This window comes from Malurus melanocephalus, unplaced genomic scaffold (assembly GCF_030028575.1).
Source record: "Malurus melanocephalus ecotype Western Australia unplaced genomic scaffold, MMel_1.1 scaffold_220, whole genome shotgun sequence".
In the NCBI taxonomy this organism is placed as follows: Eukaryota; Metazoa; Chordata; class Aves; order Passeriformes; family Maluridae; genus Malurus; species Malurus melanocephalus.
The window spans coordinates 122,407-148,889 of NW_026623452.1; the positions used below are offsets into that span (position 1 = coordinate 122,407).

General features: G+C 40.7%; 1 protein-coding gene across 1 annotated transcript in view; it reads left to right on the forward strand.

Annotated features, from left to right (window-relative positions):
* Positions 1-26,483, forward strand: part of LOC130578281 (glypican-5-like) — a 318,008-nt gene that overhangs the window by 57,599 nt on the left and 233,926 nt on the right. The window contains exon 3 of the mRNA XM_057374239.1: positions 16,175-16,869. Within this exon, the coding sequence (XP_057230222.1) occupies positions 16,175-16,869 (695 nt within the window). The remainder of the gene's footprint in view (positions 1-16,174; positions 16,870-26,483) is intronic.

The window sequence follows — 26,483 nt, forward strand, 5'->3', positions numbered from 1 at the left end:
GAAGATCTATTAAATATTGATGGTAAAAAAAAAGATAATGTTGATATAAATGAAACTTTACTGTTTGTTTGCATCTTCAAGACCTTTATTTCAATCTTTTTGCAYGATACAGTTACTTTATGTGCAGATCAATGTATTCCAAAGTGCTTTCTAAAGCAAATGCTCATTTAAAAGATAGCATGCTAAATGGCCCTTATATTTACAAATTTAATAAAAAAGGTTTCATCCTCAATAAGTGCATTTCAGCCTATTTGCAGCTGTACAATTCAGTTTGGTAAGCAGTATGAATTTAGCATTTAACTTTTTATTGTATTTGTAACTTCTGTGTTGTTCAGTAGCTGGAATATGAAATGACAAAATTCTGGTAGGAAAAGCTGTGGGGAGCTCATCTGRCTGTAGGAAGAATTGTCTGGAGACAGGGATTTGGTAGAAGTAAGAAAGCTGTTCCAAAATTTGACTGCAACAGCGATGAAAGTTTTGTATAAAGAGATAGGGAATCAGAGTGGGAAAGAGCATGATGAATGGTCTGGAAAAGTGGAGGGGATTAATTCATAGGGGCTGAAGGAGCCAAATCCATGGAGGATACTGAAGATGTGAGAAGGATGATGTATTGCAGTTTTCTTTTGTCATTAATCTGTTGGTGGAGTGATTGATTGAGGGAGACCTCTGGAATCAAGCATGCAGTGGTGGGGGGACAAATTTTGATCCTCTTTGTTGGAGAAGGACTTTGCCCTCAGAGCTGCCCTGCTGAAAGGAATGAGATGATTTTTGTAGTAAGGAAATCAGTCTGTAGTTAATTTTTAAGTTTGTGTTGTCAGGTTAGTTGAAATGGAAAGCAAGTCCCAGGTGCTGAAGTACTCTGGGCTGAGATGACTGCCAGCATCTCAGGAAGTGGAAAATTTTAAAAGTTGTATTTGTCACTTACATGCAAACTGCTGGGATTTGATGGCAAACCTTGCCCMGAGGTGTTAATAAATAGTATTTCAGAGATGCTGTGGTTTTCAGAGCCTCGGGCTCTTTGAGACTTTTGCTATTGGAACTTTTGCACAAATACCCGTAGCTTGAACAACCCACTGCTTACCCATGTGATATGGACAGATTTCACAGATGCCACTGCTGTATTTAATTGAGATCCCAGTGTAACTTGCTACCTTTATTGCTTCAGTTAGCTGAAGAGTAGGTCTGGTTTATGGAGACTCAAATTTAAACGTGCAGGTCATCCCATACTCACAGTAGAGCTTTGCAGTTGAAGTTCAATGTAGATTATACAAAGGCTGGAAAAYATAATCACCAACATTCTTGGGGTCCCCTCTTGATTACTAGAACAATGTGATCATTGTTGAAATATATGGCTGYGATTAAGTATAGAAATTAAAATCTTCATTTGGGCATAGTAGCTACTTAAGCACCCCACAGCCTGTCACTGCAAATAGGAACAGCACCCTTTGAGAAAAGGAGCAGAAAGGCAAATGAATCCATATGCTTAAACACAAAGTTCAGGAGGTTATTTGAGCAAAAGAAATAGCTGTCAGAAAGTGGAAATCCAACACTAGTGAATCCTAAAGACAGGGGCACAGACCAAAGTGGGCACTGTGAGAAGGAAACTGAAGAGCCTGAAATGGAATTTGAAGAGCAAAGAGTCAAAGACATAAAAACAAACAAGAAGAAATTCTTGTGGTATATTAAAGACAGGAAAGACTGTGAGAGATTGGGCAGGTCCCCTGGGCACGTTGCCCTATACCCTGGAGCTGTCAACTRCAGGGCTTCATCAGCTTTGTGTGAGGCAGTTGAGGGGAGCTGTCAGACCTGGGATTGCTCCATCTCTATTTCTTCCTGTCTGGCAGGTCCTTCATGACCACTGCTTTGTGTCCCCAAAGTCCGCACCATCCCCTCCCAGTTAACCGCAAGATCCAGAAATAATTTCTAAATATTCCCTGGATATTTCTGTGATATTTAAGCAGCTTGCAGCAAAATCAAATGTCAGATTTTGGGGAGCAGTGGGTGTAAATTTTTGTATCCCTCAAGGGCCCTTTGTAATACCAGGCATAGGAAGATGTGGATGGGTGTTTGTCTTGGCCAATGGGACAGACTGCTTGTTTGTGCTCTGTCTGCATGATGTGATCAGATRTTGCAGAGAAATTTATAATGTTCCTGAGCCTGCTTTAAGAACCAGCATTGCCTAAAGTATATTAAACAACTTCACATTTCATAAGGCTTGTAAATACTGATTTGTTCTGTCCTGTTCAGAGTCAGGTTAAGGGCTTCTACGAAGTTCTCATTTGCTGAGTGCTCTGTTTCCTTCATTAGGTTGAAATTCCCCAAGCCACACATCTCCAACACCTTGTCTCTGAAGAAGAGATTGAAAACTAGTCCTCAAGGTCATATCGTCTAATTTTGGAAACCCTTTCACTTGATGCCACTTTTATTTTAATGGTTTGTGTCTCTTGCTCTGTGTGTGTTTGCTAAATTACTGTTTGGTATGTTGTCTCTCGCTGTGCCTCACTAAATTACAGYGCAGGCTTTTCAGCATCAGTGAGTTTCCATTTCAAGGATGCTTTGACAGTCTCTCAAACTGGGAAACTCTTGGTTCTTACAGAGCATCCCTCCATTAGAATGCGGAGGAAGAAAAAGTGTTAGGACATGATATTACAACAAGATGGGAGAAATTTTGGTAAAAAAAWTGGTTCAAAGCTGTGCCAGGTGAGGTTTAGGCAGGGCATTAGGAAGCATTTCTTTACCAAAGAGGGTGCCCACACCCTGCATTGGGCTTCCTGTAGGGTGCTGGGTGCCCCAAGCCTGGCAGTGTTTAGGAGACATTTGGACAGTGCYCTTATCAAGAGGATTTAACCTGATCAGCCCTAAATAGATCAGGAAGCTGGACTGGATGGGGTCAGTGTAGGTCCCTTCTAACTCAGCTACTTTATTCACAGGGAGCTGGTTCATAACATTTCCCAGAATACATTAGTCAAGGCAATGTTTTGTTTCATRAATTTGTAAAGAGTATCATTATATAAGATTGATCTGAAAGACAAGAGAAAACTCTTCCACAAAYTGACCTTTGCGGAACAAGGAGGAAGGCGATTTGTCAGGGGAACAGAAATGGCTTTACAGAATTCCARTGATTTTGCAAAGTTTCAGGCCCCTTTTTGCAAATCCACTTTCTTGGCAGAAAACTGAAGTGAGCACTGAAGTTGTGTAGGGATTTCGTGGATGAAGAACAGTACTGCAGAACTGAGATAAACTYTGTGTATGTCAAAATGCTTTTTTGAACTGGATCTGAAATGCAGAAATGTGCTTTTCTTCAGGGCCCGGAATTTCTTAGGTGTTACCCGTTACCCTCTCAGTTTCAGCCTGCCAAGAATTTCCTTTTTGGTTGGGTGGTTGTTCCTCTCTGCGTTTCTTTCTGTGCTTCTGAAGGGCTTGATCCCTTTTACAGGGTTACACCGGTAAAGTTCCATGCCAAAGGGTCTTTTTTAAAATAAGCAATCACTTCTAGGACTTCAGAGARTAAAACTTAAACAGTGGGAGGTGTCTATTAAATTTAAAGAGTCAGAAAAATAGCGGAGAATTTAATTCCGTGTGCAAATAGCTGAATCTTGAAATTTCTCCTGAAACAAAACCAACAAAATTGCTGTCAGAATATTTCAGTTATTTTCCCACCACCCCCTTTTCTAAAACTTCATGTTTACTTTTTATATGTGACCAGGCTAGAAAGGCAATACCTAATGAGTAAGGTACAGAAATTGATTTACTTTTATTGATTCCATGTGACCTTGAAATGAAGAYAAGCATTTTAAGAAGACAGATTCTTCTTACACTTTGCCTTCTATTAAGCATGTTCACTCCCTTTATTAAGTATTCTTAATATAGTATAAAATATGCAAATTTAGGGCAGCACTCAGTGATTAAAATCAGCTTATAGAAGAGCAGTTTATCAGTTTATAGAAGAGCAAGTGACCACACTGTGAAACTCTTTGTTGGGAATTAACTTTTTTGTCTTAAATAGAGAATAAAAGTAACCAATTTGCTTTGGTATGTTAAAATATGTGCTATTGAAAAGCCAGGACTGGCGTGAGACTCTTGCCTAAGAGAGACTTCTGGCTTGGCAGGGCCTTGTCAAAACTTATGGTACCATTTATGTAGATCATAGTTTTGGTGCTGTTGTTCTGAATATTTGTTTGCTGAACTTCCTCTAAAGCTCCCTGGAAAGGGAAGCTCTGATTTGAAATTCAAGAGAGCATGACATTATATTGCTGCAGTCAATCTCAGCATACTCACTYGTGTTGGAATTCTGCTGGAGCAGAATGGCTAATTTGCTTTCATTACCAGCTTGATTTATTGGCAACTTTTATTTTTCATTAAGTTGTTGAGTCAAAGATTGCAAAACTTTAAACAGAACTATAAAAGCTGCAGGTATTTGATAGGTTTTAACAATTGCTTTCAAAAACTTCAGTGTGACAGATGTGATGGATGTGTTGGCCCTTGATTCCAAGTATAATATTTCTACAGTTGAGTTCCCATCACTAATGACCCGTGTTTAGCCAAAAATCCTCAGTAATTCACAAAATAACCCTAAGCAACAGAGAAAGCAATGCAATGATTACTTTGATAATACAATGTGAGAAAGCAGGAGAAGGAAACCCATGCATTCCCACAAAAACTTTTTGTGRTGCCAGTCTGGAGGGACCTGGCACATATAGTGGCTAAGCTGCTATCCATCRCATTAGAGAAGTCTTGGCAGTCTGGTCAAGTTCCCATTGACTGGAAAAGGAGAAATCCCGTTTTTAAAAAGGAAAAAAAAGAGAAGACACAGGGAACTACAGGCCAGTCATCTCACCTCAGAGTTAGGGGATGCATGAGCAAGCACGAGACTGCAGTTGTACAACTTCTTGAGTATAAGCAAATTCTGTGATCCTGTGARCCCTGCTCTCAGAACGGTCTGGGCATGTGTTGCAGTGTGGAAATAAAGTATCCCAGTGGGTTTATTTTGATCAAGGACCTTTCAATCTTCTGCACATAAGTTTCATTGCTTTGGTCTTCATTGGTGTGACGGAGACTTGCCCTGTAAAATGTCTGTAGTCGGTGTGATTAGAAAAAACTTACCATTGTGTGTTTTCTAAGGAAGGAATTTCAGGAGAAAAATAGGTGTTYTGATTTATTAGTGCTAACGGGTTTCATGTGCCTTCCCTTAGGAATAGCTGGAGTGAGTTCTCCACAAACATCTGGTCAGCTATCAAATCACCAACATATGTACTTCTGCCAGCTCTGACCCATGTGTTGAACACATGCCAGTCACTTCACTTGAAGGAATTCGGAGGATAAATTGAGGGGAAACTATTCACCATGAAGAAATATGTGTTCTATTTTTATAGGATTATTTTAGCTATTGATCCACCTTTAATTTTTTCCATCGAGTGWGGTTTTGTAAGCGTGTGAAATTTTTAAAAGGAACACCCTGAATAGTTTCTTGAATTTACAGTGATTTGGATCCAGTCTCCATGGAAATCAGCCATGGAAGTCCTGTCCACTGTTTTTCTTCAGTAGTSTAGTGAAATTCTTTGTTCTGACTGGAACAAAAGTCCATGAGCAAGGTCAGATTCTTCAAGCAGACATGTCCTTTCAATTACCTTACAGTGTTATGGTATCAAATATGTCTTCAGAATAATCTAYAAGAGGACACAGCCAAAAATAGATGCTGCAGGAAAGGTTTCTGTTTTTCAAGTGTTGCTTTCCTGTGTCTTTTCTCCAAGGGCAGTACCTCTGCCTTTAATCTTAGATGAGTAAATGCTCTTCAGGGCACTGCTGAGAGCCCAGTGGCCCTCACCCTGCTGACCACAMATGAGCCACACTGGCCTGCAGTCGGTCTGTGCCACAGTGCCAAAGGGTGTTTCCAGCTCAGATTTGGGTGAGGATTCTTTGTGCTGCTCTGTCACTAGTTTTTTGTGAATAGGAGTTGTCCAAGAGCCTGAAAAACACAAAAGCCACTGAATTAAACTGTTGTCAGAAGATGACTTGAATGAAAGTCTCTGCAGCAATCTTAGCTATGGTATTTTCATGTTTTCCTTTGTTTGTTTTGCCAAGGCTTCCCTACGTAGGGAATGAAGGCTGGGTGAGGTAAATCCTGGGAAATGAAACCAGTAGAATGAGAACAGCAGGAAGGTTCTGTGGCCCATGGCTTTGGACAAATGGCAAGTATAGCATGGTTGTGCAGCCTGGTACCCTGGAGAGCCCTGCTCCTGTTGCCTGGTGCAGCTGAAGGATGTGCCCACACACATTGTGTGGCACTGGGAGCTCGGGCTGGGGCCAGCTGGCACAGCGGGGCTGGAGAGGCTTCAGTGCTGAGCACACAGGGCCACATTATTGCTGCTCTCCAAACAGAGTTCTAAAGTTGTTGATAAATACAGGTTTAATCTAGATTTTAAAAACTTTTTTAGTYTTATTTGTGACCTTAGCTCTTTCAAAGAACTTGGACATAATTTTTTGTATCTTTATGTTAGTACCTAAACAAGAAAGAAAAAAWCTCCTATGAAAAATAAACCATCTCCTCCCTTATTTCATCTTTGTTAAGCTTATCCTGTCTCTTGTAACTATTTTTTGCTTAGATTTTTAGAAACAGATCTTAATGGACCACCTAACTAATTCAGCTGGAAATCATGAAATAGTTCATGACCTTATGAAACAAACGTATTTGTTTTCCTACTGCCAGTTGAACTCTTTAATCAGAGGGTCAAAAAAATTCTCTCTAGAGACCCCTGTCTGGTTGCTTTTCTGTTAATGAAAAGATTCCCAGAAGAATGAAAATACTTCTGCATCTTCCTGCTTTTTCCTGATTAACTCAGAAGATTAATTTTTGCTCTTTCTTCTTAGCCACTGCAAGTCTTATACTGTTTTGTACTTTCCTTTCTCACTAGTCTTTAATACAGCTGTATACAAATAAATACCTCAATTTCTTCTGTATCCCAAAGTTACTGGCAACTCTGAAGAGTGTTTCTGCAGGAAGCATGAACATGCAGTGCTGTAATGTTACAGAGACTGTTTTAGAGTGTACCGTATACTCTGGTCACACCTGGATTCTAAAGAAAGTGTTTGTATTTGATACTTCTCCATAGGTAAATCCCAGTGCTGGGTGCCCCAGGGATCATTGGTGCCCCTGTGCAAGTCCAGCAACAGAGAGAAGTCTGTCTGCAGTGCTTTTGGCAGGCCTGGCTCRTTCTCTGGCCAAGCCCAATTGTGTCACTGTGCAGTGTCTGAGCTCCAAGAGACCACCAGCGTTAAATGCCCTCTCTTTCTCCAGCCATGGCATCTGCTCTCCCTGGTATTAGTACCTGGCACTGGGCACAGTTGGCACAGCTTTTACTCTCTCTATGGTTTTCAATTGCAGGAAGGCTGCAGAAGCAATTTCTGGCCTTTTTTGCCCATTAATTTTTTGAATAGTCCCCTCCTCAGGCAGTATAAACCAGCAATATGTCTGTACAGCCACAATTTACTTGTACATTAGCTGTGTCCACAGTTGCATTTTGGATTTTCTGGCTGCAGTTCACTTGCTCCTGAGCATTTGTGTGTGTATGTCTTACAAATGTTGTCATTTAAATGTTGCCCTCACCCTTACCTAGGCACAGGTTCCACTTAAGAGGATTTTGTGCTCCATAAAGGCCCAGAGCATTTGTAGTGCCACGATAAAGGATGTGCTGCCTCAGGCACTCCAGCCAGCCCACACAGCAGTCTGGAGTGTGCAGAGATCTCCCACAAGTCAGGTTTAGTTCTACAAACTCACTATTGAACACTAAATAGCTCATTCCAAAAGTCCTTGTGGGACTATTTTAGGAAGTCCAAGCAGAAGTGATTCCCTTTTGTTCTGTCCCACAGTCTGTGAGATGGGATTGCCTGAAAGTCATAATCCTAGAGATAGCATTAAGGGCATTATCTTCACTTATCAGCCCTTTGCTGCTGTGTGTAGTGCAATGATTCACTGAAAAACTGCTGAACATGTGGAAAAATAATTGCTGTGGAACTCCAGGAAGAACGAGGTAAGGGTTTTGCACCATCTCCCAGGGACAGGAGCATTTTTAGGTGGGCCAGTGTGTGTGACACGTGTTGTCCCCAGGAGCGGTGTCACCCCTCAGCTCGTCCCCAGGAGCACACATGTCCTGATGGAACCTGGAGCTCCATCTTTCTCTGGGTGTTTGGGCAACAACCCTGTGAGCTTTGGGAAAGGTAGAGTTACAGCTGAATAACCAAAGTGATGTTTAGTGAAAGTAGTTACCAAAAGTGTGCTGGCCTCTGGCACTGGAGGTTGTGCTCATTCGTAGGAACTGCAGCCACAGATACCTGTGTCTGCTCCAAAGAGACCAAACTGGGGGCAGTCCATTTTTCAGAGCCAGTATTCATCCTGTCTAGGACCATGCAAGTCTTGGATTCTTAGGCCAACACAATTCTTWGGGCTATGTTTTTATAACAATGCTTAAATATGTAAAAAATCCAAACCCACCCCAGCCCACAGCAAGGCCCTTACTTGAAAAGACACCAGGGGTTTACCTCATCCCCTGAAGTGATGATCCAGGGTTCATTTTMAAGAAAACACTGCCCAAGCTTTTATCTAGGATACTTTAATTTATAAGGAAAAATKTTGTCTTCTCATTTCACTATGCATCTTTGCAGCAGTACACAGCATTTTAGCCTGAAGAAATAAAACCGGATGCTTTATGTGGCAAAAACTTTGTTCATTGCACTAATTAGATCAGACCTAATTTAAACAATGTAGACTGTTCTGTGGGTCCGCCTTGAAAGAAACATTGATGGTTACAGAGTAGTCATTCAAAGCTRTTTTGCAAGTGCTTTGTGCTGTAATCCATCCTGGGAATTGTGTGCTACTTGCTGTACCTGTGGCTTCCAGTCATCACTGTCCATGGTAGTGAATGATCAGATAAATTGGATGACTCTGTTTCTGCTCCTGGTCAAATGGCAMTGAAGAGCTTCAGGTGGTTACAGTTGTGTGATGAGCTGGCTACCTACAGATACACAACTGCTTGTGGGTTTCTGCTCATGGACGGTGAGAAGAGTTTTTTGTAAATTGTCCTTGATAAGCCAATGAAGGGCACAGACGATGTTGTTAAAGCACAGCYGTAGTTCTTTCTTCAGTTATCTCGGTCCAGCTCCTGTTAAAACTGTGAATTGATATTATTAAGTAACAGCTAACAGGTTTCAACTTGGCAGATAAGAATTATGTGAATCATCCTTTGGAGTTCTGTTTTGATGGGAGGGGAATAAGAGCGATAGCCACRGCTTTATGCCACATTCAGCCATTCTCCTCAGGGCTCTTACTGCTCTTCTAGATCATCTTACCACGGGGATGCTAGGTGTCCATCAGCCTGCTACTGCACAAATATTCCTAGAGAACTCCTTGCTTTATTTATCTGTCAGCGGAAGCCCAGCAGTGTCGTTAAAGGTTAATTCCACATCTGGTCTCCAGCTTTCTGCCTGCCAACTGACTTGGTTTATTTGAGACTGCTCACTTGAAAAGAAAAGTAATTGTACCCTACAGTTACAGTGTGTAAAATAATGTACAACTGTACTGGAATCGAGTGTTCAGAAATAATGAACAGCTAAATTTAATTACCAGCTCATTCATTGTATTCACAAAAAAGTTTGAAGGTGAAATATATAGTGAACAGTCAAAAGTCAAGCCAGCAAACTGTAACTGAATCTGTGAAGCGTAATAACTTCATTATTTTATAKAAACTCTTCCAAATAGTGTTTTCTTTAAAAAGGGCAGTTTTGGTTTGGGGCAGCAGAGTGCAGAGCTGTCACTGGTCTGGTTTTTGGCCAATAGTTTTGCAATTAATTGTAAATTGGTAAACATTGCTGGTTTGTAAATTATGAAGCCAAGGCCATTAAGTCTGAAGAATATGTGCACTCTGGTTTCTGCTTCCAGCAATTTGGATGTATTCCCCAGCACAGTCTACAGAAACCACTATTTTTGATTTCATGGCAAACTGACCAGAGCAGGACAAAATAATTGTATTTATTGCTGGCCSATTCTGTTGTTATTAAGGCATCTCCTGGGCTTGTGGATCTACTGCCTGTTTTCCCTTTGCCTCACCAGCCTCTGAAGCCGTCAGCCTGTTTTGAACTTGCTGTTATTTCTATTACTGATAGGGTCAAATACCAAAATACCAAAATGTACATCAGTGTTACCAAAATGAGCTGCATATTCACCCCACTTCTCCCTGTATATGAATGAAGAAAATACTTAAACTTACAAAAAAGTGAAAGAAGAAATGGTAAAATAAGGAAGTGTCCTGCAGGTTTGCTGGCTGGGGCAGCAGTCTGAGGGGGGTGATTGTTTCCTGTGTAGCTACAAGGCTGTGCCAAAGCTGCCAGAATAAGCTTGTGTGCATTTAGAAAGACTAATTTTCATGCCAAGATAGAAATTTTCCGATGGTCCTTCAATGGTGGAGTTTCCTGTTGCTGCTGCTGGATGTCAGTCTTCCAACAGAACATTTGGAAATGGCTTTGCCCCCATTCCCAAATTCCCATAGTGGGTCAGCTGCTCTGACATTCACATTGCAYGAGGCTTTCTCATGTCCAGTGTTTCCTGTGGCAAATCATTGTCCCAGCTCCCAGTACTGGAGGAAAGGCCAGGAAAGAAAGTGTTCCTGTGCTCCTCAAGTCTCACTTCTAGAACATTCTAAAGCCCTTGCAACTTTTCATATGTTTCTAAAAGTTAAAAAATTGAATTGCACAGTCTTGAATTGCACTTGGAATTGAGCAGATGATTAAAGGATGGTAGAAGTAGCCTGTAAATAATTTTACTTGTTGATTTCTGGTTAATGCGGTCTATATTCTGAAGGACTGATGAACTCAAGACTGTCAAGGTGAGCAAATTCAAACTTCCTTTTCCCTCTCTCTTGCCAAAACTGACTTTGCTTTTTTTCTGAAACTGTTTTTCACCCTGCCTTGTTAAAAGCAGGTACAGGAGGTGAGTAGGAAGCAAAGAGACCCTTCCGCTCCGCCTGGATTCTGAGCAGCTTCAGGTTTTTCTCTGGTTTTGGAGCAAGGTTGCAATGTTCCTGCAGGTGTTGCTGATGTGTCAACCAGGATGTGGCAGGCATTCTACTCTCATCAGCCGTGTTTATTAACATGTTATTTATCGTCAGCTTCATCAAGAGTAAGTGTGTTTATATATAGGAAGGCTGCCATTCTAAAACTAGAAAAGCACAGGGAAAAGTAGGGTATTAATAAAGAGCTTTGGGCCTGTGTTCTGTAGAAGGGTAAATAAAAAGGATAAGAAGGAAAATTCCAATGTTTGGAAATTTTGGTGCTAGCAAAATTTCACAGAATTGAAATTTAGCTTAATTGAAAGTTACATGAAGTTGTTTACAAAAACAGTTAAATGAGCAAATGGATTTGGGGTTTTGTTTTTGCAAACATGACACAATTTCCTTTGCACTYATATCCTTTTATAAAGTAATCTTGAACAAGTGGTTGGGTTTTTTTTATCTTGTTTAATGATGCTTTTTAAGCACTCTTTGTTCATATTCTTTTCAAGATATTCAGAGATCATTGTACACCCAAAAAGCTGAGCTCTGAATGGTGTCATTTGTGTGTCATGTAGATGAATGTCTGGGTGTGATTTTTCTGCTTTGTACATTGTTCTGCCTGTATCACATTGCAAACARTCTGTACTTAAATTCTACTGCTGCAAAATATTAATATGTTGTCCTTTATTTTGTCAAGCCATAAAGATGCAGAAATCTTAATGGACACAAAAGCATAAAAAGGAAGCCATTGTTCAACAAAGTATAGCCTTCATTCATTCTGTAACTCTRTAATAAATGCAAGATGCTGAAAGGAAAGGAGCCAAATATTAGTGTGGTCCTAAGAGACCAAACAAATAATGGAGCTACTTAAATTTGTCATTCTTCTTYTGTGATTACAGTCAAAATTTTAAATGTACACAGATGTTATTTAAGTATAGATTCTGTATTGATAGTTTTGGCGTTTGAGCATTGCTAAATCTCTTTGTAATGTTTATGATAGAACCGTTTTATTTTTTCTTTTTTAAAGGAGTTGTGGATTTTTTAAATTGAAGTCCAGCCAGCTGTCAGTTACCACAGAGTGCAAGGAATCACTGATGTAGTGGAGAGCTGCTGCTGCGTTAGCAGGGTGGTCTTATCTGATCAGTTCTGGGGGAAGGTGCCAGCTTGGAGTCACCCACAGAACTCTGGTGACAGTGACAGTAGCTTCCCTTTCACACAGGCATGTCATGGTTTGTGCTTGATTGGACTAAAATAGGGGTGACAGCAGTTTAAAACCTCTAGCAGCTGTTCTTGCCGAAGGGAGGCCGTGCAAGTTGGTGAATGCAGTGTTTATGTGATGTGAGAAACTTAATATCCACCYGGTTTTCCCCAAATAGACCCCCAGGGGGTGAAAAAATAAAGGAGATCTATGGAAAATGCTGGTCCACCASCATTGGGCAGATTGACATGTTCTTCCTACATCTGTTTCTCTCTGTAGCACTGTTCTTCAGCAGAAACGCTTCCATTCTTGCAGCTTTTGTGCCGTGCAGTGGGTTTATGTGAGGATTAAATCCCACTGAAGACGTCAATGGTGTTCCAGTGCAAAAGCTGGTGTGAGATAAGTCAGGAACCCTCTGTGATTCTCATTGCATGAAGCACAGGAGGTGTAGCTGCTGGCTGGAGAAAGGAAAACATCCTGTGTGTTGGGGTAGATGTGCTCCTTCCCCATCTCCAGGAGCTCCTTCCCCATCTCCAGGAGCTCCTTCCCCATCTCCAGGAGCTCATTCCCATCTCCAGGAGCTCATTCCCCATCTCCAGGAGCTCATTCCTATCTCCAGGAGCTCATTCCCATCTCCAGGAGTTCATTCCCCATCTCCAAGAGCTCATTCCCATCTCCAGGAGTTCATTCCCCATCTCCAGGAGCTCATTCCCCATCTCCAGGAGCTCCTTCCCCATCTCCAGGAGCTCATTCCCCATCTCCAAGAGCTCATTCCCATCTCCAGGAGTTCATTCCCCATCTCCAGGAACTCATTCCCTGTCTCCAGGAGCTTGTTCCCCATCCCCAGCAGTTCAGATGGGAAGGTTCCAGAGGTGAGCTGTGTTTGATCAGTTGTGTCCAGTGTCCAGGCACATCAATGCTGCAGTCAGGTGTTCGGTGAGCACATGGTGAATGGTTTGAACAAAATTCTCCCCGTGGAAGGKGATGCTGCCTGACTTTCATTAGGTACTCATCAATGTGTGAGTTCAAAATGGAAAGCTGACTGTTGTTTCACTTTTCCYGTAGTCTTAAGTCAGGAAGGGGCTTCTGAGGAACATGGGAACATACCTTGTTCTCCACCTTCTTATTAAAAAAACCTCAAACTTAATGTCTTCATCAAATRTTGGATTATTCCAGTTAAGTCTTATTTCTGTTCAGAACTGATGTATTTGCAATATATTCTATGCTGCTGGTTGGGTTATGTTGAAGCCAAAGGCAGTGAAAGATGATCAGGTAATTCTCCCAGTGTATTTTTAGGCTTAGAAATCAGGTTTTTGTGAGTTCATAACTGTCTGAAGTTTGCTGTCATTCACAGCATAAATGAGAAGCTGGTCTTGCAGATAGTGGTAAACCTTCCTTGGGGTTTAGAAACTTTGTACAAAGTACCACACAAAGTGCACTAAAAGTACATAATTAATCACTTCAGCTGCTCCTGCTCTGTACAGCCACAGCTCAAGCTCTCCATTGTTGCCATATCATTTGACTGCATGAAGTCCCGTTATTTCTGATTTAGAGGTCTAAGAGCAATAATTTGATTGTCTCAAACATCTCTTAATGCCTTAACAATGAAAAAAGACCTCCATATTTCCTTCTGAAATGTAACTGCCTGCAGGCACGACTCACTTTTTGTGTCTGACCACTGCTGATAAGGAAGCACATGATCCCTTACAGGGGTTTGCAGCACATCAGTAATCCCCAGAAGTATTTTTGTGCCACATTTTTGGTGTTAGGGTGTTTTTGCAGGAGGAATGAAGCTATATGCCATCACAATTTTTTCCTTATACAATGAAAAATAAATGTCATTATTACATATCATGATTTCRTACTTGTCTCAGAATAATGCAGAATTTTCACAGTTAAGAGGTTTGAAAATGAAATGCTATCTGGTTTCTAGGCTACAACCTAGTATCCCAGGAATCTGCCGAAATCTGGTTTTTTTGGGATGGATGCTATCAATGGATGTTTTGCTCTTAKGTTTCCCTGGGGCTTTTATTTCTCAGGAAAATAAAGAAACTTGCACATTCATAAATGAATTTCATTTAGGTTTCAGGGAAGGAGAAAGATGCCTGCAGTTCTGCCTTTATGGATATGGAAGGTAAAGGAAGAGAGTAAGATTGATGGCATTGTAGGCGACAGTCCCTGCTCTTATAATTTGATGATAAGCTGAATATCTGCAAGGGAACATGCACAGGGAGGAAACTCAAACAACTRTTTTCATGTTTTGGGTATTTCTATTGAGTTTTTAATATGATAAMAATGATGTTTAGGTTTCTTCAAGAGGTAAAAATAAACACATAGGAGTGATGTGGCAGACAAAAAAATCTTTTAATAGTCTTCAGTAGCACCCAACAAACTGCACTACAGTTTAGGTTGTGTGAAGATTTCCATGCTGAATCCAATTTGCAGAATTTTGTCAGCTCTGAAAGTCTGCTTCTGTCTGAAACTTGTCAAGGTGTTTCTCTGCCAAGAGTGTTCTGTCTTTTTCAACTGAAGTGTATCTGGTTTCTTAATTTCTAGGATTTTGTAAGCACTTCCAGAGTATTAGTTGCTATAATACCAGTGGGAACACTGAAGTGATTTTTCTGGCAGAAGGATGCAGCGCGTGTGTGCAAAACGCTGTTGATTTAATGTACGATGAGATATGCTGTATTATCTGTTTAGTTAAAGCACACTTTGTGGTAAAAGCGATTGTAATGCTTATCATAACAGGCGAGGCAGTTGCCCAGGGAGCTGTCCCAGGGAAGGCACCGTGCAGCCTTTGCTGCAGGACTTTGCCAGTGTGTGCTAATCTTGAATTTGGTATTGTGTCTGCTCTTTGTGGGGCTGATCTCTGAGCGACTTTGGGCCATGCTGCAGAGCAGTGCATTGCATGGTGATGTTCCTATGAATGGAGAGGAGGATTAGACCAAAACCCCATTATCTGGCCAGTCCTCAGGAGGTATGGATTGACAGRTCTGCTGCCTTGACTGCAACTGCTTGCCACCCGGAGGAGTGCAAGAATGATTTATGTCAGAGGCTTTTTGTTGGAGAGCTTCCAAAGAAAGCAGTGGGAATGGTGTGGATTACTGTCTTCTGTGTCATTAAAAATAATCTGGGAAACTGATCCCTTCCTTGCCCTGTCCATGAATTCTAGCACCACAATCAGTGGTTTGGGTGTATAATGCTTGCCATGTGCCATTTGAAATGTGTGAACTGTGCAACTCCTTAAATATTTTTTTTTCTTGGGCCACTCAACAATGGTGTAGTTAAGGGAGATAAGGTTTTCCTGATCTGTTTATTTCACTTTGGTTTTGGGTCATAGTGGATGTGATATCAACTCCTYCACAACTACTGGCTGGTGTCCAGACCTGGCCAATGTTAATGGGGAGAGAATTTATTTACACAGCATCTTTTCTTTCATCCTGGAGTTGTACTTTGCAAGAAGTGCCTCTTAGCCACTGTCTTAAGCACTGTGAAACAAAAGCTGCAGTTTCTGTTTGTGTTCAGTTACCTCCCAATTGAGCTGAGGGATGCTTTGGAAGTGTACCCAGCTGAACTGCCCAAATGCAGTGTGAATTCCAAAAACCATCTTAAACAGCACTGCCCTGTGCCCACTGGAGTCTGTGCGAGTCCTTMATGGACTGTCAAGCGTGCATCAAGGTGTGGCTAGGGGGAACAGAATCATCTTTTTTAAGGAAAAYAGTTGTCTGTTGCATGTTGCCTTTATTATGCACAGGCAATAATTAGGTTTTTCTTTGATCACATTACTGCTGAAAGTTGTATTGATTATTATTGCATTCATGTGGCAGATTTCACGTAACTGTTGATGTTCCTGTTCAGGACAATGTTAGTTCTGTGACTGAGATGTCAGTGCCTGCCATTAACCTCTAGTTCTTTCTCTCCCCTGCCCCTTTTTTAGAGGCCTTTGAGTCTTTGCTTCGCTTTGCTGAAAACCGCACAAGTTCCCTGTTTGAGACAGCTTACAGACCTATGGCAAAAGAAGCAGCAGAGCCTGTTAAGGAGCTTTTTACAGACATCTCTCTCTACATTCTGGGCGCAGAGACCACAGTGGAAAGCGCAGTGCTGCGGTTCTTTGACAGTCTCTTTCCTCTGGTGTATAGCCGGCTAATAAACCCCGGAATTACAGATCTGTCAGAGGACTATACAGAGTGTCTGCGGCTTACAAGGCAAGACATAAATCCTTTTGGACACTATTCTAAAAACATGGTTACAGAGCTGTCAAAATCTCTTTGGGCCAGTCGGATGCTGAGCCAGGCCCTGAGTTTGGGCATTGAAGTGATAAATACCACGGAGCACGCGGCTCTGAGCAAGGAGTGCAGCCGAGCCCTGGTGAGGATGCAGTACTGCCCGCACTGCCAGGGCCTGACGCTCATCAGGCCCTGCGCCGGCTATTGTCTGAACGTCATGAGGGGCTGCCTGGCCAGCGTGTCCGAGCTHGATTCACAATGGAGGGACTTTATCTCCACGCTGGAATATCTGACTAATGAAATGGCTGCCTCACACGAGCTGGAAATTGCACTGTCGGGGATCTGGAACTCCGTCAACGAGGCCATCCTGCACGCACAGCTCAACGGACCGCAGCTCTCKGCTACAGTAAGTGCCTTCTAATTATCTGCTACTCCCATTTATCAATTTCYTCRTTTGGTGGATAAATATTTAAACAASTTGGTGTTGTCTTTGCAACAGTWTTTRGCTTTTAAACTGATTTTTCTCTAATAATCCATGAAAWCTTTACTGATAATTATGATGGGGTTCARTAGGGTCTGCTTTGAAATGRAGGCATTGRGGRGATTTGTTTCTTTGGAAACAACCCTATAAAGCACAGAKCTCTGCCTTAACTGCTGAGTTTTCTAAAAATTCTAAAAATTTGGGGTCTATGATACTGGATATCAATCAAGTGCTTCCCTAGCATGTAATTGTAGCATGTGGGGACATTCCACAGTATCAGTTATAAGGGACTAGAAAAGTGAGTTTTTAAATAAAGGCAAAAAACTAGATTTTCACACTTTTACAGTCCCTTTACTTTTGTGTTGACTGAGACATCAGGAAGGTAGTACAGGTCTATAATAAGTACACCTATCATAGAGAAGTTGGGAAAAGAGCATGAAAAAATTCAAACTTATTTGGCAGCATTTGCATAAGTAAAAGATAAAAATACACTTGAAGTGGAAACAGCTTTGTGAGTGGCATAGATTAAGGAGGAAAGAACTAGGGTGGTAGAACTGTCATATAAATAATAGCAGCATATGACTGGCAGGTGTTCTCTCAAGGTGTTGAAGATTAGACTGGAAATTATTGAAATGACTAATGATGGAGCTGAATACATCTGTATGAAGTTAACACAACTGTCAGTGGGAAAAGGTAGCAGCGTGGCCTTAACTAGGGTATAAAGAGTAATCTAAAAAATGCAGATAGATCTGCCTGTCTTGAAAGTAAAGGAATTCTTGGAGGCAACAAATAAGAAGGAAATGTACAAATTTTAATGTGTAATTTCTGTGTAGAGCTTTGGCCATCACATTTTGAAATGAGAAAAATAATCTAGGTCTACGTAAGAAGTTGTGGAGAGTCTATTCTAAACTGAGGAAGTTTTTTAATAGGAGAAAAGTGCTTCTATGTTTACAACCTTTCAAAATCTCTAATATTGCAGCTCCCTTCACTGTAGAACAGYTGACTGAGCCAGACTTACAGTTAGCATAATATGTAGATTATAAAAAAAAACCCAACCTCTTGTTGTAATCTGATAAAATGTCACTTGGTATTTCTAGTTAAAACTCACTTCATGCTGCCTCAGTTTCTTTTTCCTTTTCATGAATGACAAACTTGCTGGTTTATCTGACATTCAAAGATAAACATGAAAGATCTCTTAGAGATTTGTCCAGGTTCTTGAACAGTGGATAGTGGGCACTGGAGCCTGAATGTGCTGCAAGTCTGTAGTGGGCTAAAGTCAGTTGGTGGTGTGACCCCACATAGCAACCTTAAACTTAGAACATATCATGAACAAAGTTCTTGCATGTGCCCCTATTTTCACTCAGAATTTGTTTTTATACAAGCCCAGAAGGGAACCAGAAATCAAAGTGTACCTTTGTTCATTGGTTTTACTTGACTATAGATGCATATCTCTTACATCTTGCAGGGCTTCATTGCTGATTACACAGATAAAATGATAAAACATAACTCTGCATTGCATTCATCAGCCCCATAATTAACATGCACTTGCTTAGCTTAAAGGGTTAAAATTAATGATCCAGGTGAATATTGGATAATTGTGGATTAACTCAATGAGTCTATTGCTTTTAGGTGATTTGGAAGTAGAATTCTCTCTGGAATATCTTTGAGGCTCAGGATTCTCTTTCAGGGTTATTCAGATAATTTTATGTGGGGCCTTCTATGTCCTATAGCAGCACCTTGAAACATTTTCCTTCTTCGATTTGGAATAAATTCAGAAAGTGCTGTTATGTTTGAAATGCCATTAAATTATTTTTTTCCTGAAGTTATCTTTGCTTTCTCTCACTGGCAAAATCTCCATGTACAGAAGAAGGCTGTGTGGTGTTCTAGGGGCTGCTCAGTAGATGGCAAAGGATGTTTTCTGTTTGAAAATAAAAACTGTGTCTCAGTGTATGTTACCCTTGATCCTTTCAGTTGTRTGCACAGTAAGATTCTATTTGGATAACAAAGCATGTTTCACTGTTTGAACAAGCATTAATCTGATACTGGTTTAAAATTTTCCTGATTAGTTACAGAGGATAACCATTATTTAGAAAATTGAGCCTAATTGAGCWGTATTTTCGTCTCTGAAGAAGCGGAAAGGAGTTCAATCCTCAGGTTCAAAATTTCCGGCTGGAGATGGCTTCTGGGAATCCAGGCTCACATTCTCAATTACACTGGGGTCATTTGATTTGTACCCACTGTATTTACTGCTGGTTTTACTTTCAGGATTCTTTTTATTCCCCAGAAAAGATACCTTCTCTTTTCCTTTCCTAAGTATTTGGAGCCCTTTTTCTGTTCGTGCAGTGTGCTCTCCAGCCTCTGCAAAAGTGGAAATGTTCAACTTAGGTACAGTTTCCATTAYAAATGCAGTAATTGGTTTCATTCAATTATAATGGAAAACTCATCCAGGAAAGCAGAGCACTCCTAGTAATCTTCATTTATCCCGAGGCAGCCTTAATTAATGTGCCTGCCCTTTTAGGAAACATTTTACATTTTTAATAGACAATATGGCTAAAAATTAGGGTTCTTTTTTTCCTCTTGTTGCCTGCCTGGATGATAATGAATAATGGAAAGTTAGATTATGTTTTCTTTAAAATGGGGAAGGGGTGAAATAAACCAATAAAGCACTTAGGATACTTTACTCAAATGGGGTGCAGTCAATTGATATTAAATCTAAAAATAAAAATCCTATTTGTATGTGGAGCACATARCTTCAGGAGAGTGGCCTCTGCTGATCTCGTCCATTAGAGCCAAGAGAATTGGTGGATTTGCTGGGATAGCAAGTGTGAAAGGTCACCTTTGAGATATTGGTAATCTCTCCTCAGATTCCTGGGGACGTGCCATGCCATTTGTTCAATGATGCTGGCTTGCATCCAGCTTACTTAGCCTAATGCAGGCCATCCCTGCTCTGCAGCACCAGCAATCATCATCATCATTGCTTTTGTCTGCTCAATCTAATTGTCCTTCCTCCTGGTAGGAGCCCTGCCTGCCTCGTGGTGCCAGCTGCACACGCCAACTTGGTTTACCCTTCCTTCCCATTTTCCTCTTATTTCTTTCTGTTTTTCTTTTACTGGTCTCCTTTTTCATGTGTTCAGTTGCACTAGTGCTGGACAAACTCTGTATTTATGCATCATTATTTTAATTTTCTTTTTATTTTTTTATTCAAAGCGAAAGTAAACTACCCTCAACTAAAATGTGAGGAGGGTCAGTAATGAAATGCATGTGGCACTTCAGGCAGGTGGAGTAACAAACACCCTGCCCACACTCCCCTCAGCCAAATCCCAGTGAGGTGTTCCCATTGCTTGTGTAGGGATAGTGGGGATTTGTTGCTAGTGTTATAATGGCTGAAAAAGCATTTAATGAGGAGAATGTAAAAAGCCAGACCTGATATTTTTAGAATGGCTAACYGTTAGGCAAGAGCAAGGTCCAACATATTGTGTTTTGTGATTATTGGTGTAATAAAAGCAAAAGCTAATAAAAGGCTTGATAGGGATTATAAAACCGAGATATGATCAGAGATTAAGCGTTAAGAGAAAGCAGAAAGATCTGCCTCGAGGCAGTTAATTTCTTGGAGACAAGCTCACCAATTAATGTGATAAAAGTTACATTAAAAAGTGATAGAAGAATAAACTTTGGGAAGAGGAACAGATAGAGGCAGGAGAAATACACGAAGAGAGCGATCTTTAAGATGCAAGCTGCTCAGAATTGCAGGAGTGTCAGGAAGCACAGAAATAGTTGTGATCAAAATCAGATCAAAATCGATGAAAACCTTTCTACAAATTGTGAAGATATCAAAATGGATAATACTGAGAAAAGATCCACTAAATACCATTTGTATTTTAAAGGGATAGGTTTCAGGTTGTAATGAAGGAGACTCTGATGCCTATTTTTGGCAGATCATTTGAGTGTTGTTTCTTAAAAGTTCACGTGGCTCAGAAGAAATGCAAGAAAGGCATGAGAAGGTGAAAACTCATGGCAAGGACTGTTGTCCTTGCTGACAAAGAAAATACAAAGGAGTTGGGCTTTCTGTGCCTGTCCAACCACTTCTGCCGTGATCCTTTGCAGTTAGGGGTGTCATTGGGACTTGGGAGGCAAATTACATAGAATTAACAGCAAATTAGAACTTTGAGGAGTTACAAAAAATAAGAACAGAAAATACATAGAGATAGATGGCTGTTCTTGGTGGCCGGTTGATCAGTCTCCTCCCATCAGTGGGTTTAAATGTTGAATTTAACCAAAACAGATGATCACTGCTGAGAAGCAGCACTTTGGACTGAACAAGCAATCTATATAGGTATTTGCTAGGTTCAGTTTAAGGATAAAAGGTGSGGCATCTGCTTGTGAAAAAATACACTTGGTGTATCCTGGAATTGACTGTGTTAATGCAGTGGGCTTGAGCCGGAATTTTCTGGTATAAATTTTCTGGTAAAAAATCAGCAGTGTATGGAAGGCTCACAGAAAATAACTCAGGTGTCTTAAATTATTAGGGATGCAGAAAAAAAAAATCATGAACAATGAAGAACCCAAGATCTGTTAAATGGTCACCTTTAGGAAAAGAAAAGCTTAGAGGAAAGAATGCCAAATTTGCAGCAGCAGGAGATTGAGGCACAGTAACCTTACAAATTTGAAAAGGAAGTGGCAGTACTATGAACAAAATAACTTTGTGCTGAGTGAGTTCACAGCAACAAAGAGTTTCTGCCAGCCAGTAATGAACTGCTTGATTAATGACATTGAATGGTATCATAAAACACTCCTGCAGACTTTGGAGAACACTCACAGCTGAACTCAGGTGCTTCCTTCCTGCAAGTTTTCCAATTCAAATGATCAACACCAGCTGTCAATAAGTATAAAAACTGTACTTAGCAGAGGTTGAAGCAGTATATTCAATTCCTTGTGGTTAGAGTGCAGAAAATAACTGTAAAAATGGACAGGGAAAGTTGTGTTCATGCAATATTTGCGCTAGAAATGTTATTTTAAATGACATTTTGCTTTTTCTGAGCACTTAGGAAACCTCCTCTGAAAACAGAAACGGGAGGAGCTGTCAGGTGTGATGAGGTTTCTGTTAAGGATCTCCAAGCAGCCTTGTCTGATTTAGCAGCACTTCTTGGAGTCCTTGTATGTTTGGTGTTTGTGAGCCCAGGTTACGTGAATGTACATCAGGTTCAAATCCTTTGTGAATCCGGAGGCACGAGGAGACCCCTCAGAAACCAGGGGAATTGCCCTGAGGGCACACCTTGTACTGAGCCATTTCTGTGGAAAGGTGAGAGAATGGCTTTCACGGTGGTGTAAAATAGATCTGCATTAAATTTTTGGTTTATTTCTCTTGGGCTTTRTACTCATTAAGATACTGCTYTCATGGTCAGTCATGGGTGAATTTWTAAAAAGCARCAGTGGAGCTCTATATCTGGAATCAACTGAATTTCATGGAGTGCAAGCATCTAATTCTTGTAGTCGGCTTTGTAAGTCTTGCCACGTGCAATTTGCTTGATTTAAAAGCATTTTGACACTTGAGTACTGTAGAAGTATTTCTGGAAATAATCATCTAAATTGTTTAATAYATTTGCCTTATTTCCATCTGCTGCAGAAGTCCTCTGGAGAATTCGAGCTCGTGTAGCCTTGAACAGCTCTCTGAGGGGATACAAGGAGCTTTCTGGCCCCTGTTAATGACAGTTCTCTTCCATGCAGGTGTTTGATACCACTGAGTAGTCTGATTTCCTGCTGGTAAGGATCATCTCATCTGTAGCAATGGAACTGCTTGAAATGAAGTATTTATGTCAAAATGAAGCAGGTTAAATTGAAATACATATTTCCAAAAATTTAAATTATTATCAGTTGGAGCAGGAATAAGGAAACACCACATAATCACAATTGAGTTAGTTCTGAGGCATATTTACTGGGTGTTATCCAGCTGTCGTGTTGTTAGACTAAACATGTAGCTAAGAATTTGATTTGACATAAATTGTGCAGCCTTAAGTTTGCTTTTGCAGAAGTGATGATTCCTTTGCGTGGATGTGTCTCTTCATCCYCAAAACCATTCCTTCACAAGGTCCATCGTGTCTCCCAGCTGGCTGCTGACTTGTTGATAATGCTGGACGGTGCTATTAATGAGTCATTAATCTGTGGTAAGATAAAAAGCTCTTGCTGCCTGGTGAAGCAGTGTTCAAGTTCTACTTTTTGTTCCCTAAGCCTTGTATTTTGTATAAACACATAACCTAAAAGGCTTATGTTAAACATTGATAATAATGGAATTGATGTTTGTAGCTTTTTACCTGCTTTTGGTCTGAGACAGCTTTATCTGTGATTAACCATTTGTGGTTAATTACTTTGGTTAAGGTAATGGGAATTATTGGGAATGATAGTGATTTGGGGATACTGCCTTTTGACAAAAGCTTCTGTCTTTAAGAGGGATCACAGCACCTTTGGGATTTTTTTTTTCTATTACAATCAAGATATTTGTTTGGCCTAATCTTACTGCCAAAGTGTTTGTGGAGCATGTGACAGGTATTTGTTTATATTTGTGTGGTCCCAGAAATGTTGTTCAGTGTTTTCTGGAGATGTGCATGCTGGTTCAAAACAGATGAAATTGTGCATGATTTGGGTGTTTGTTCTGCATTGGCCAGGCACATGCTAATGTATGCTGTAGGGCCAGATTAGAKGGTAAGGAACCTTTAACAGCAGGTTGAAGATAAAACTGAGAAATAGAAACCTCCTTTCAGAGCAAGAGGCCTAAATACTGTTGTAAAAACTGAATATATAAAAAAATCACTTTGTATTATGGGTACTATCTGTATTTAGGAAAAAGTAATTGAGGGGTGATAGATTCCTGAAAGGCATATTTTATACCTCGTTGTTTTCTTTAAGCAAAGAGATAATGATGCCCCAGTGATGTTAATTCTAAATACATCCCTAAAAGTGCATGGTTGATGAATCAAGTGCCCTTGGTTGCTSCAGGGCTGTTCAGCCTGTCCCTCTGGGATGTTCAGTGCTGTCAAGAGCAACACGAGCATCCACAAGCACTTGTGCACACACTGACACACACAGCCCGCTGCTTTCCTTCACACCTCCACATCAAGCTTTTGTCTTTTCTCGGGTGTGGGTACTCAACTCCGCCCTAAAAGTGCAGCAGTTTTCATTTAGTGAGAATGAGCTCCTAAGTCCTACTATGGACTTGAGTTTAGTTTTTCTTTGGGCTGTGTATTCGTATGATACGGCCACATTTTCTCAAAACAGCTGCTGTGCTTCATTTTGTTTAACAAACTGAGGCTCTGGAATTTTTCAGCACCACCTTATGGTTCCTAGAGAATGAGATCCTGGGAACTCTAGCATGAAGTATAATTAAAAGTAAACCCCAGAGTCATAAGCTGTGTTAAATTTGGTGAGAATGATTCTCATTTTCCCCCCTCCCCCAAGYTGAAAATGCTAAAGGATACCTTCATGGCAATGTGTGTGTCCTGTTTGACTTTAGCTCTGTGCTGTAGAAGAGGAGGAAGTGCCCAGGGCAGGAGATGAGCTACAGAATACAAGGGCTGTCAGAGCCATAATCATAAACCTGCCAAGAGRGTGCAGTTGTAATTTCACAGAGCCAGGCTTGTCACTGAGCACTCTCTATCTTCCCTGGAATATGATTCTGGTGTCAGCGCTTCACCATTATTAGAGTTGAAAGATGAAGGACGTAAATATGGTAAGAGTCCAGGATTTTGCTTGAAGCACAGCACTGAGGAAGGCAATCAATGGTTGGGATAATATTTATGGAAATGATGATACTCAGGATGACAGATGATGTGCTCAGTGTTTCAACGAGAGTTGTGTACACTTTATTCATTGTTTCTACTTCTTTCTTTTTCATTCTGTGCACTCACTGTAAGCCTCCCCAAATTGTGGAAGTCATCTGCTGAAACTGAGCGTTATTTTCCATCATGAAATCAATTTAAACTACAAAAGAGAAATTAGATGTGCAGGTTCTTTTTACAAACCTTTCTGTACTGTGGTTTGTTAAATATGATGGATTTTGTAGCTGCATTGCTTTAGAATTTTGGCACTTCTGTTTGTTGTGGKTAATTTTTGGTCTTATAAATTAACAAGGCATCAAACAATGAAGCTGGAGTGTTGCCGGGTTGGGGTCCAGTCCCTGGTAAAAAATGCAGCTCCAGCATATTGGCAGCGAGGCTGCTTGTTATTCATTGTGAGGCGTCTGGCTATGGGAGTGTTAGATGTTTGACAGCATTGAATAGATTCCAGTCAGCCATACAAACTACCTCCACTGAAGTGGAAAGGACCATAAAATTGTTTTAGCAACAGCTAATTCTCTCGAGTCTTTTAAGGCTTTTTCTCCCTTATTTTTTCTTTAACTATTTGCTTGCCAGTAGATGATTTGCCAGTTTAAACAATAAATGCTCCCAGATTGATTTAATTTTTTAAGATAAGAAAACTTCTTGCTGATTTTTGGATTTAGCATAATTTAGATTTTGGGRGAAATATAACCAAAAACCCCAAAAAAAACACCAACCATCTAAAGTGTACATTGAACAATGGTACCTTTCTTTGATTATAAAGACTGAAATGTAAAATAACTTACAGCATTGTTTCTTCAATAACTTCAGGTCCTATTTTTGCCAACAAGGCATTTGAGGGTTAATCTGGTATCCTGCAGGTATTTTGTTTCTAGTCCCTGCTCACCTTTTAGGCGCTGCCATGCCACACAAGCCCAATGCAGCAGGTTCTTTAACAAACACCTTGAGGCGTTGTCTTTTCAGTCTCCAGCTAAAGATCTGTGTTAATTCTTCTGTCTTTACWTTGAAYTCCTTTGAATTTTTTTTTTCCTAAGTAGCTCAGTCTGTGGATTCAGTATGTGAAAAAACATGAAGTGTTCTTACCTGTCAAACATTTCATATAACAAGTGCTGGCTGCCTCATAATGTGCCATAGTTCAGTCAGGAACTGCAGTCATGCCTGGGAGACACAGTGACAGTRGCTTTGGATTATACCAAGGGAAGATGGAGAGTGAGGGGGTCCTCAGCTGTTGCAGCTTCATTGAAGGGACTTACAGGAACCTGCGGATAATGTTCAGTTTTTCCATTTGTCTGAGTGCAAGGCTTCARCCTGCTGACAGTAGATGGGCAGTGAGATTAGAGTGAAAAGCCAGTTGGCTCTCATCACCTTCTGCCCCAAAAGAGACTGCCTCTTGTGAAGGCCTCTGGCTTGTACACTGGGAAAAATAACATGTTTCATTCAGCTGAGTACAAACTTGCTCTTTCCTTTACTGTTTCCCAGTACTTACTCAGTTAGGTTAACATTAATTGGAAAACTTGATAAAAAATTGTCATTACCAGCATTTGGTCTTACAGTAAAAATGCTGTAATGCTTGCTAGCTGTGCTAGGAAGGCACTGGGCAGCAGCATCAGCATGTAGTGCTGGGCTGGGTCAGGGCTGAAATGGTGATTTTGTGTGAAGGAACCTGTGGCACAGCTCGGAAACAGGAGCCTGGTGACACATGGGGTGAGT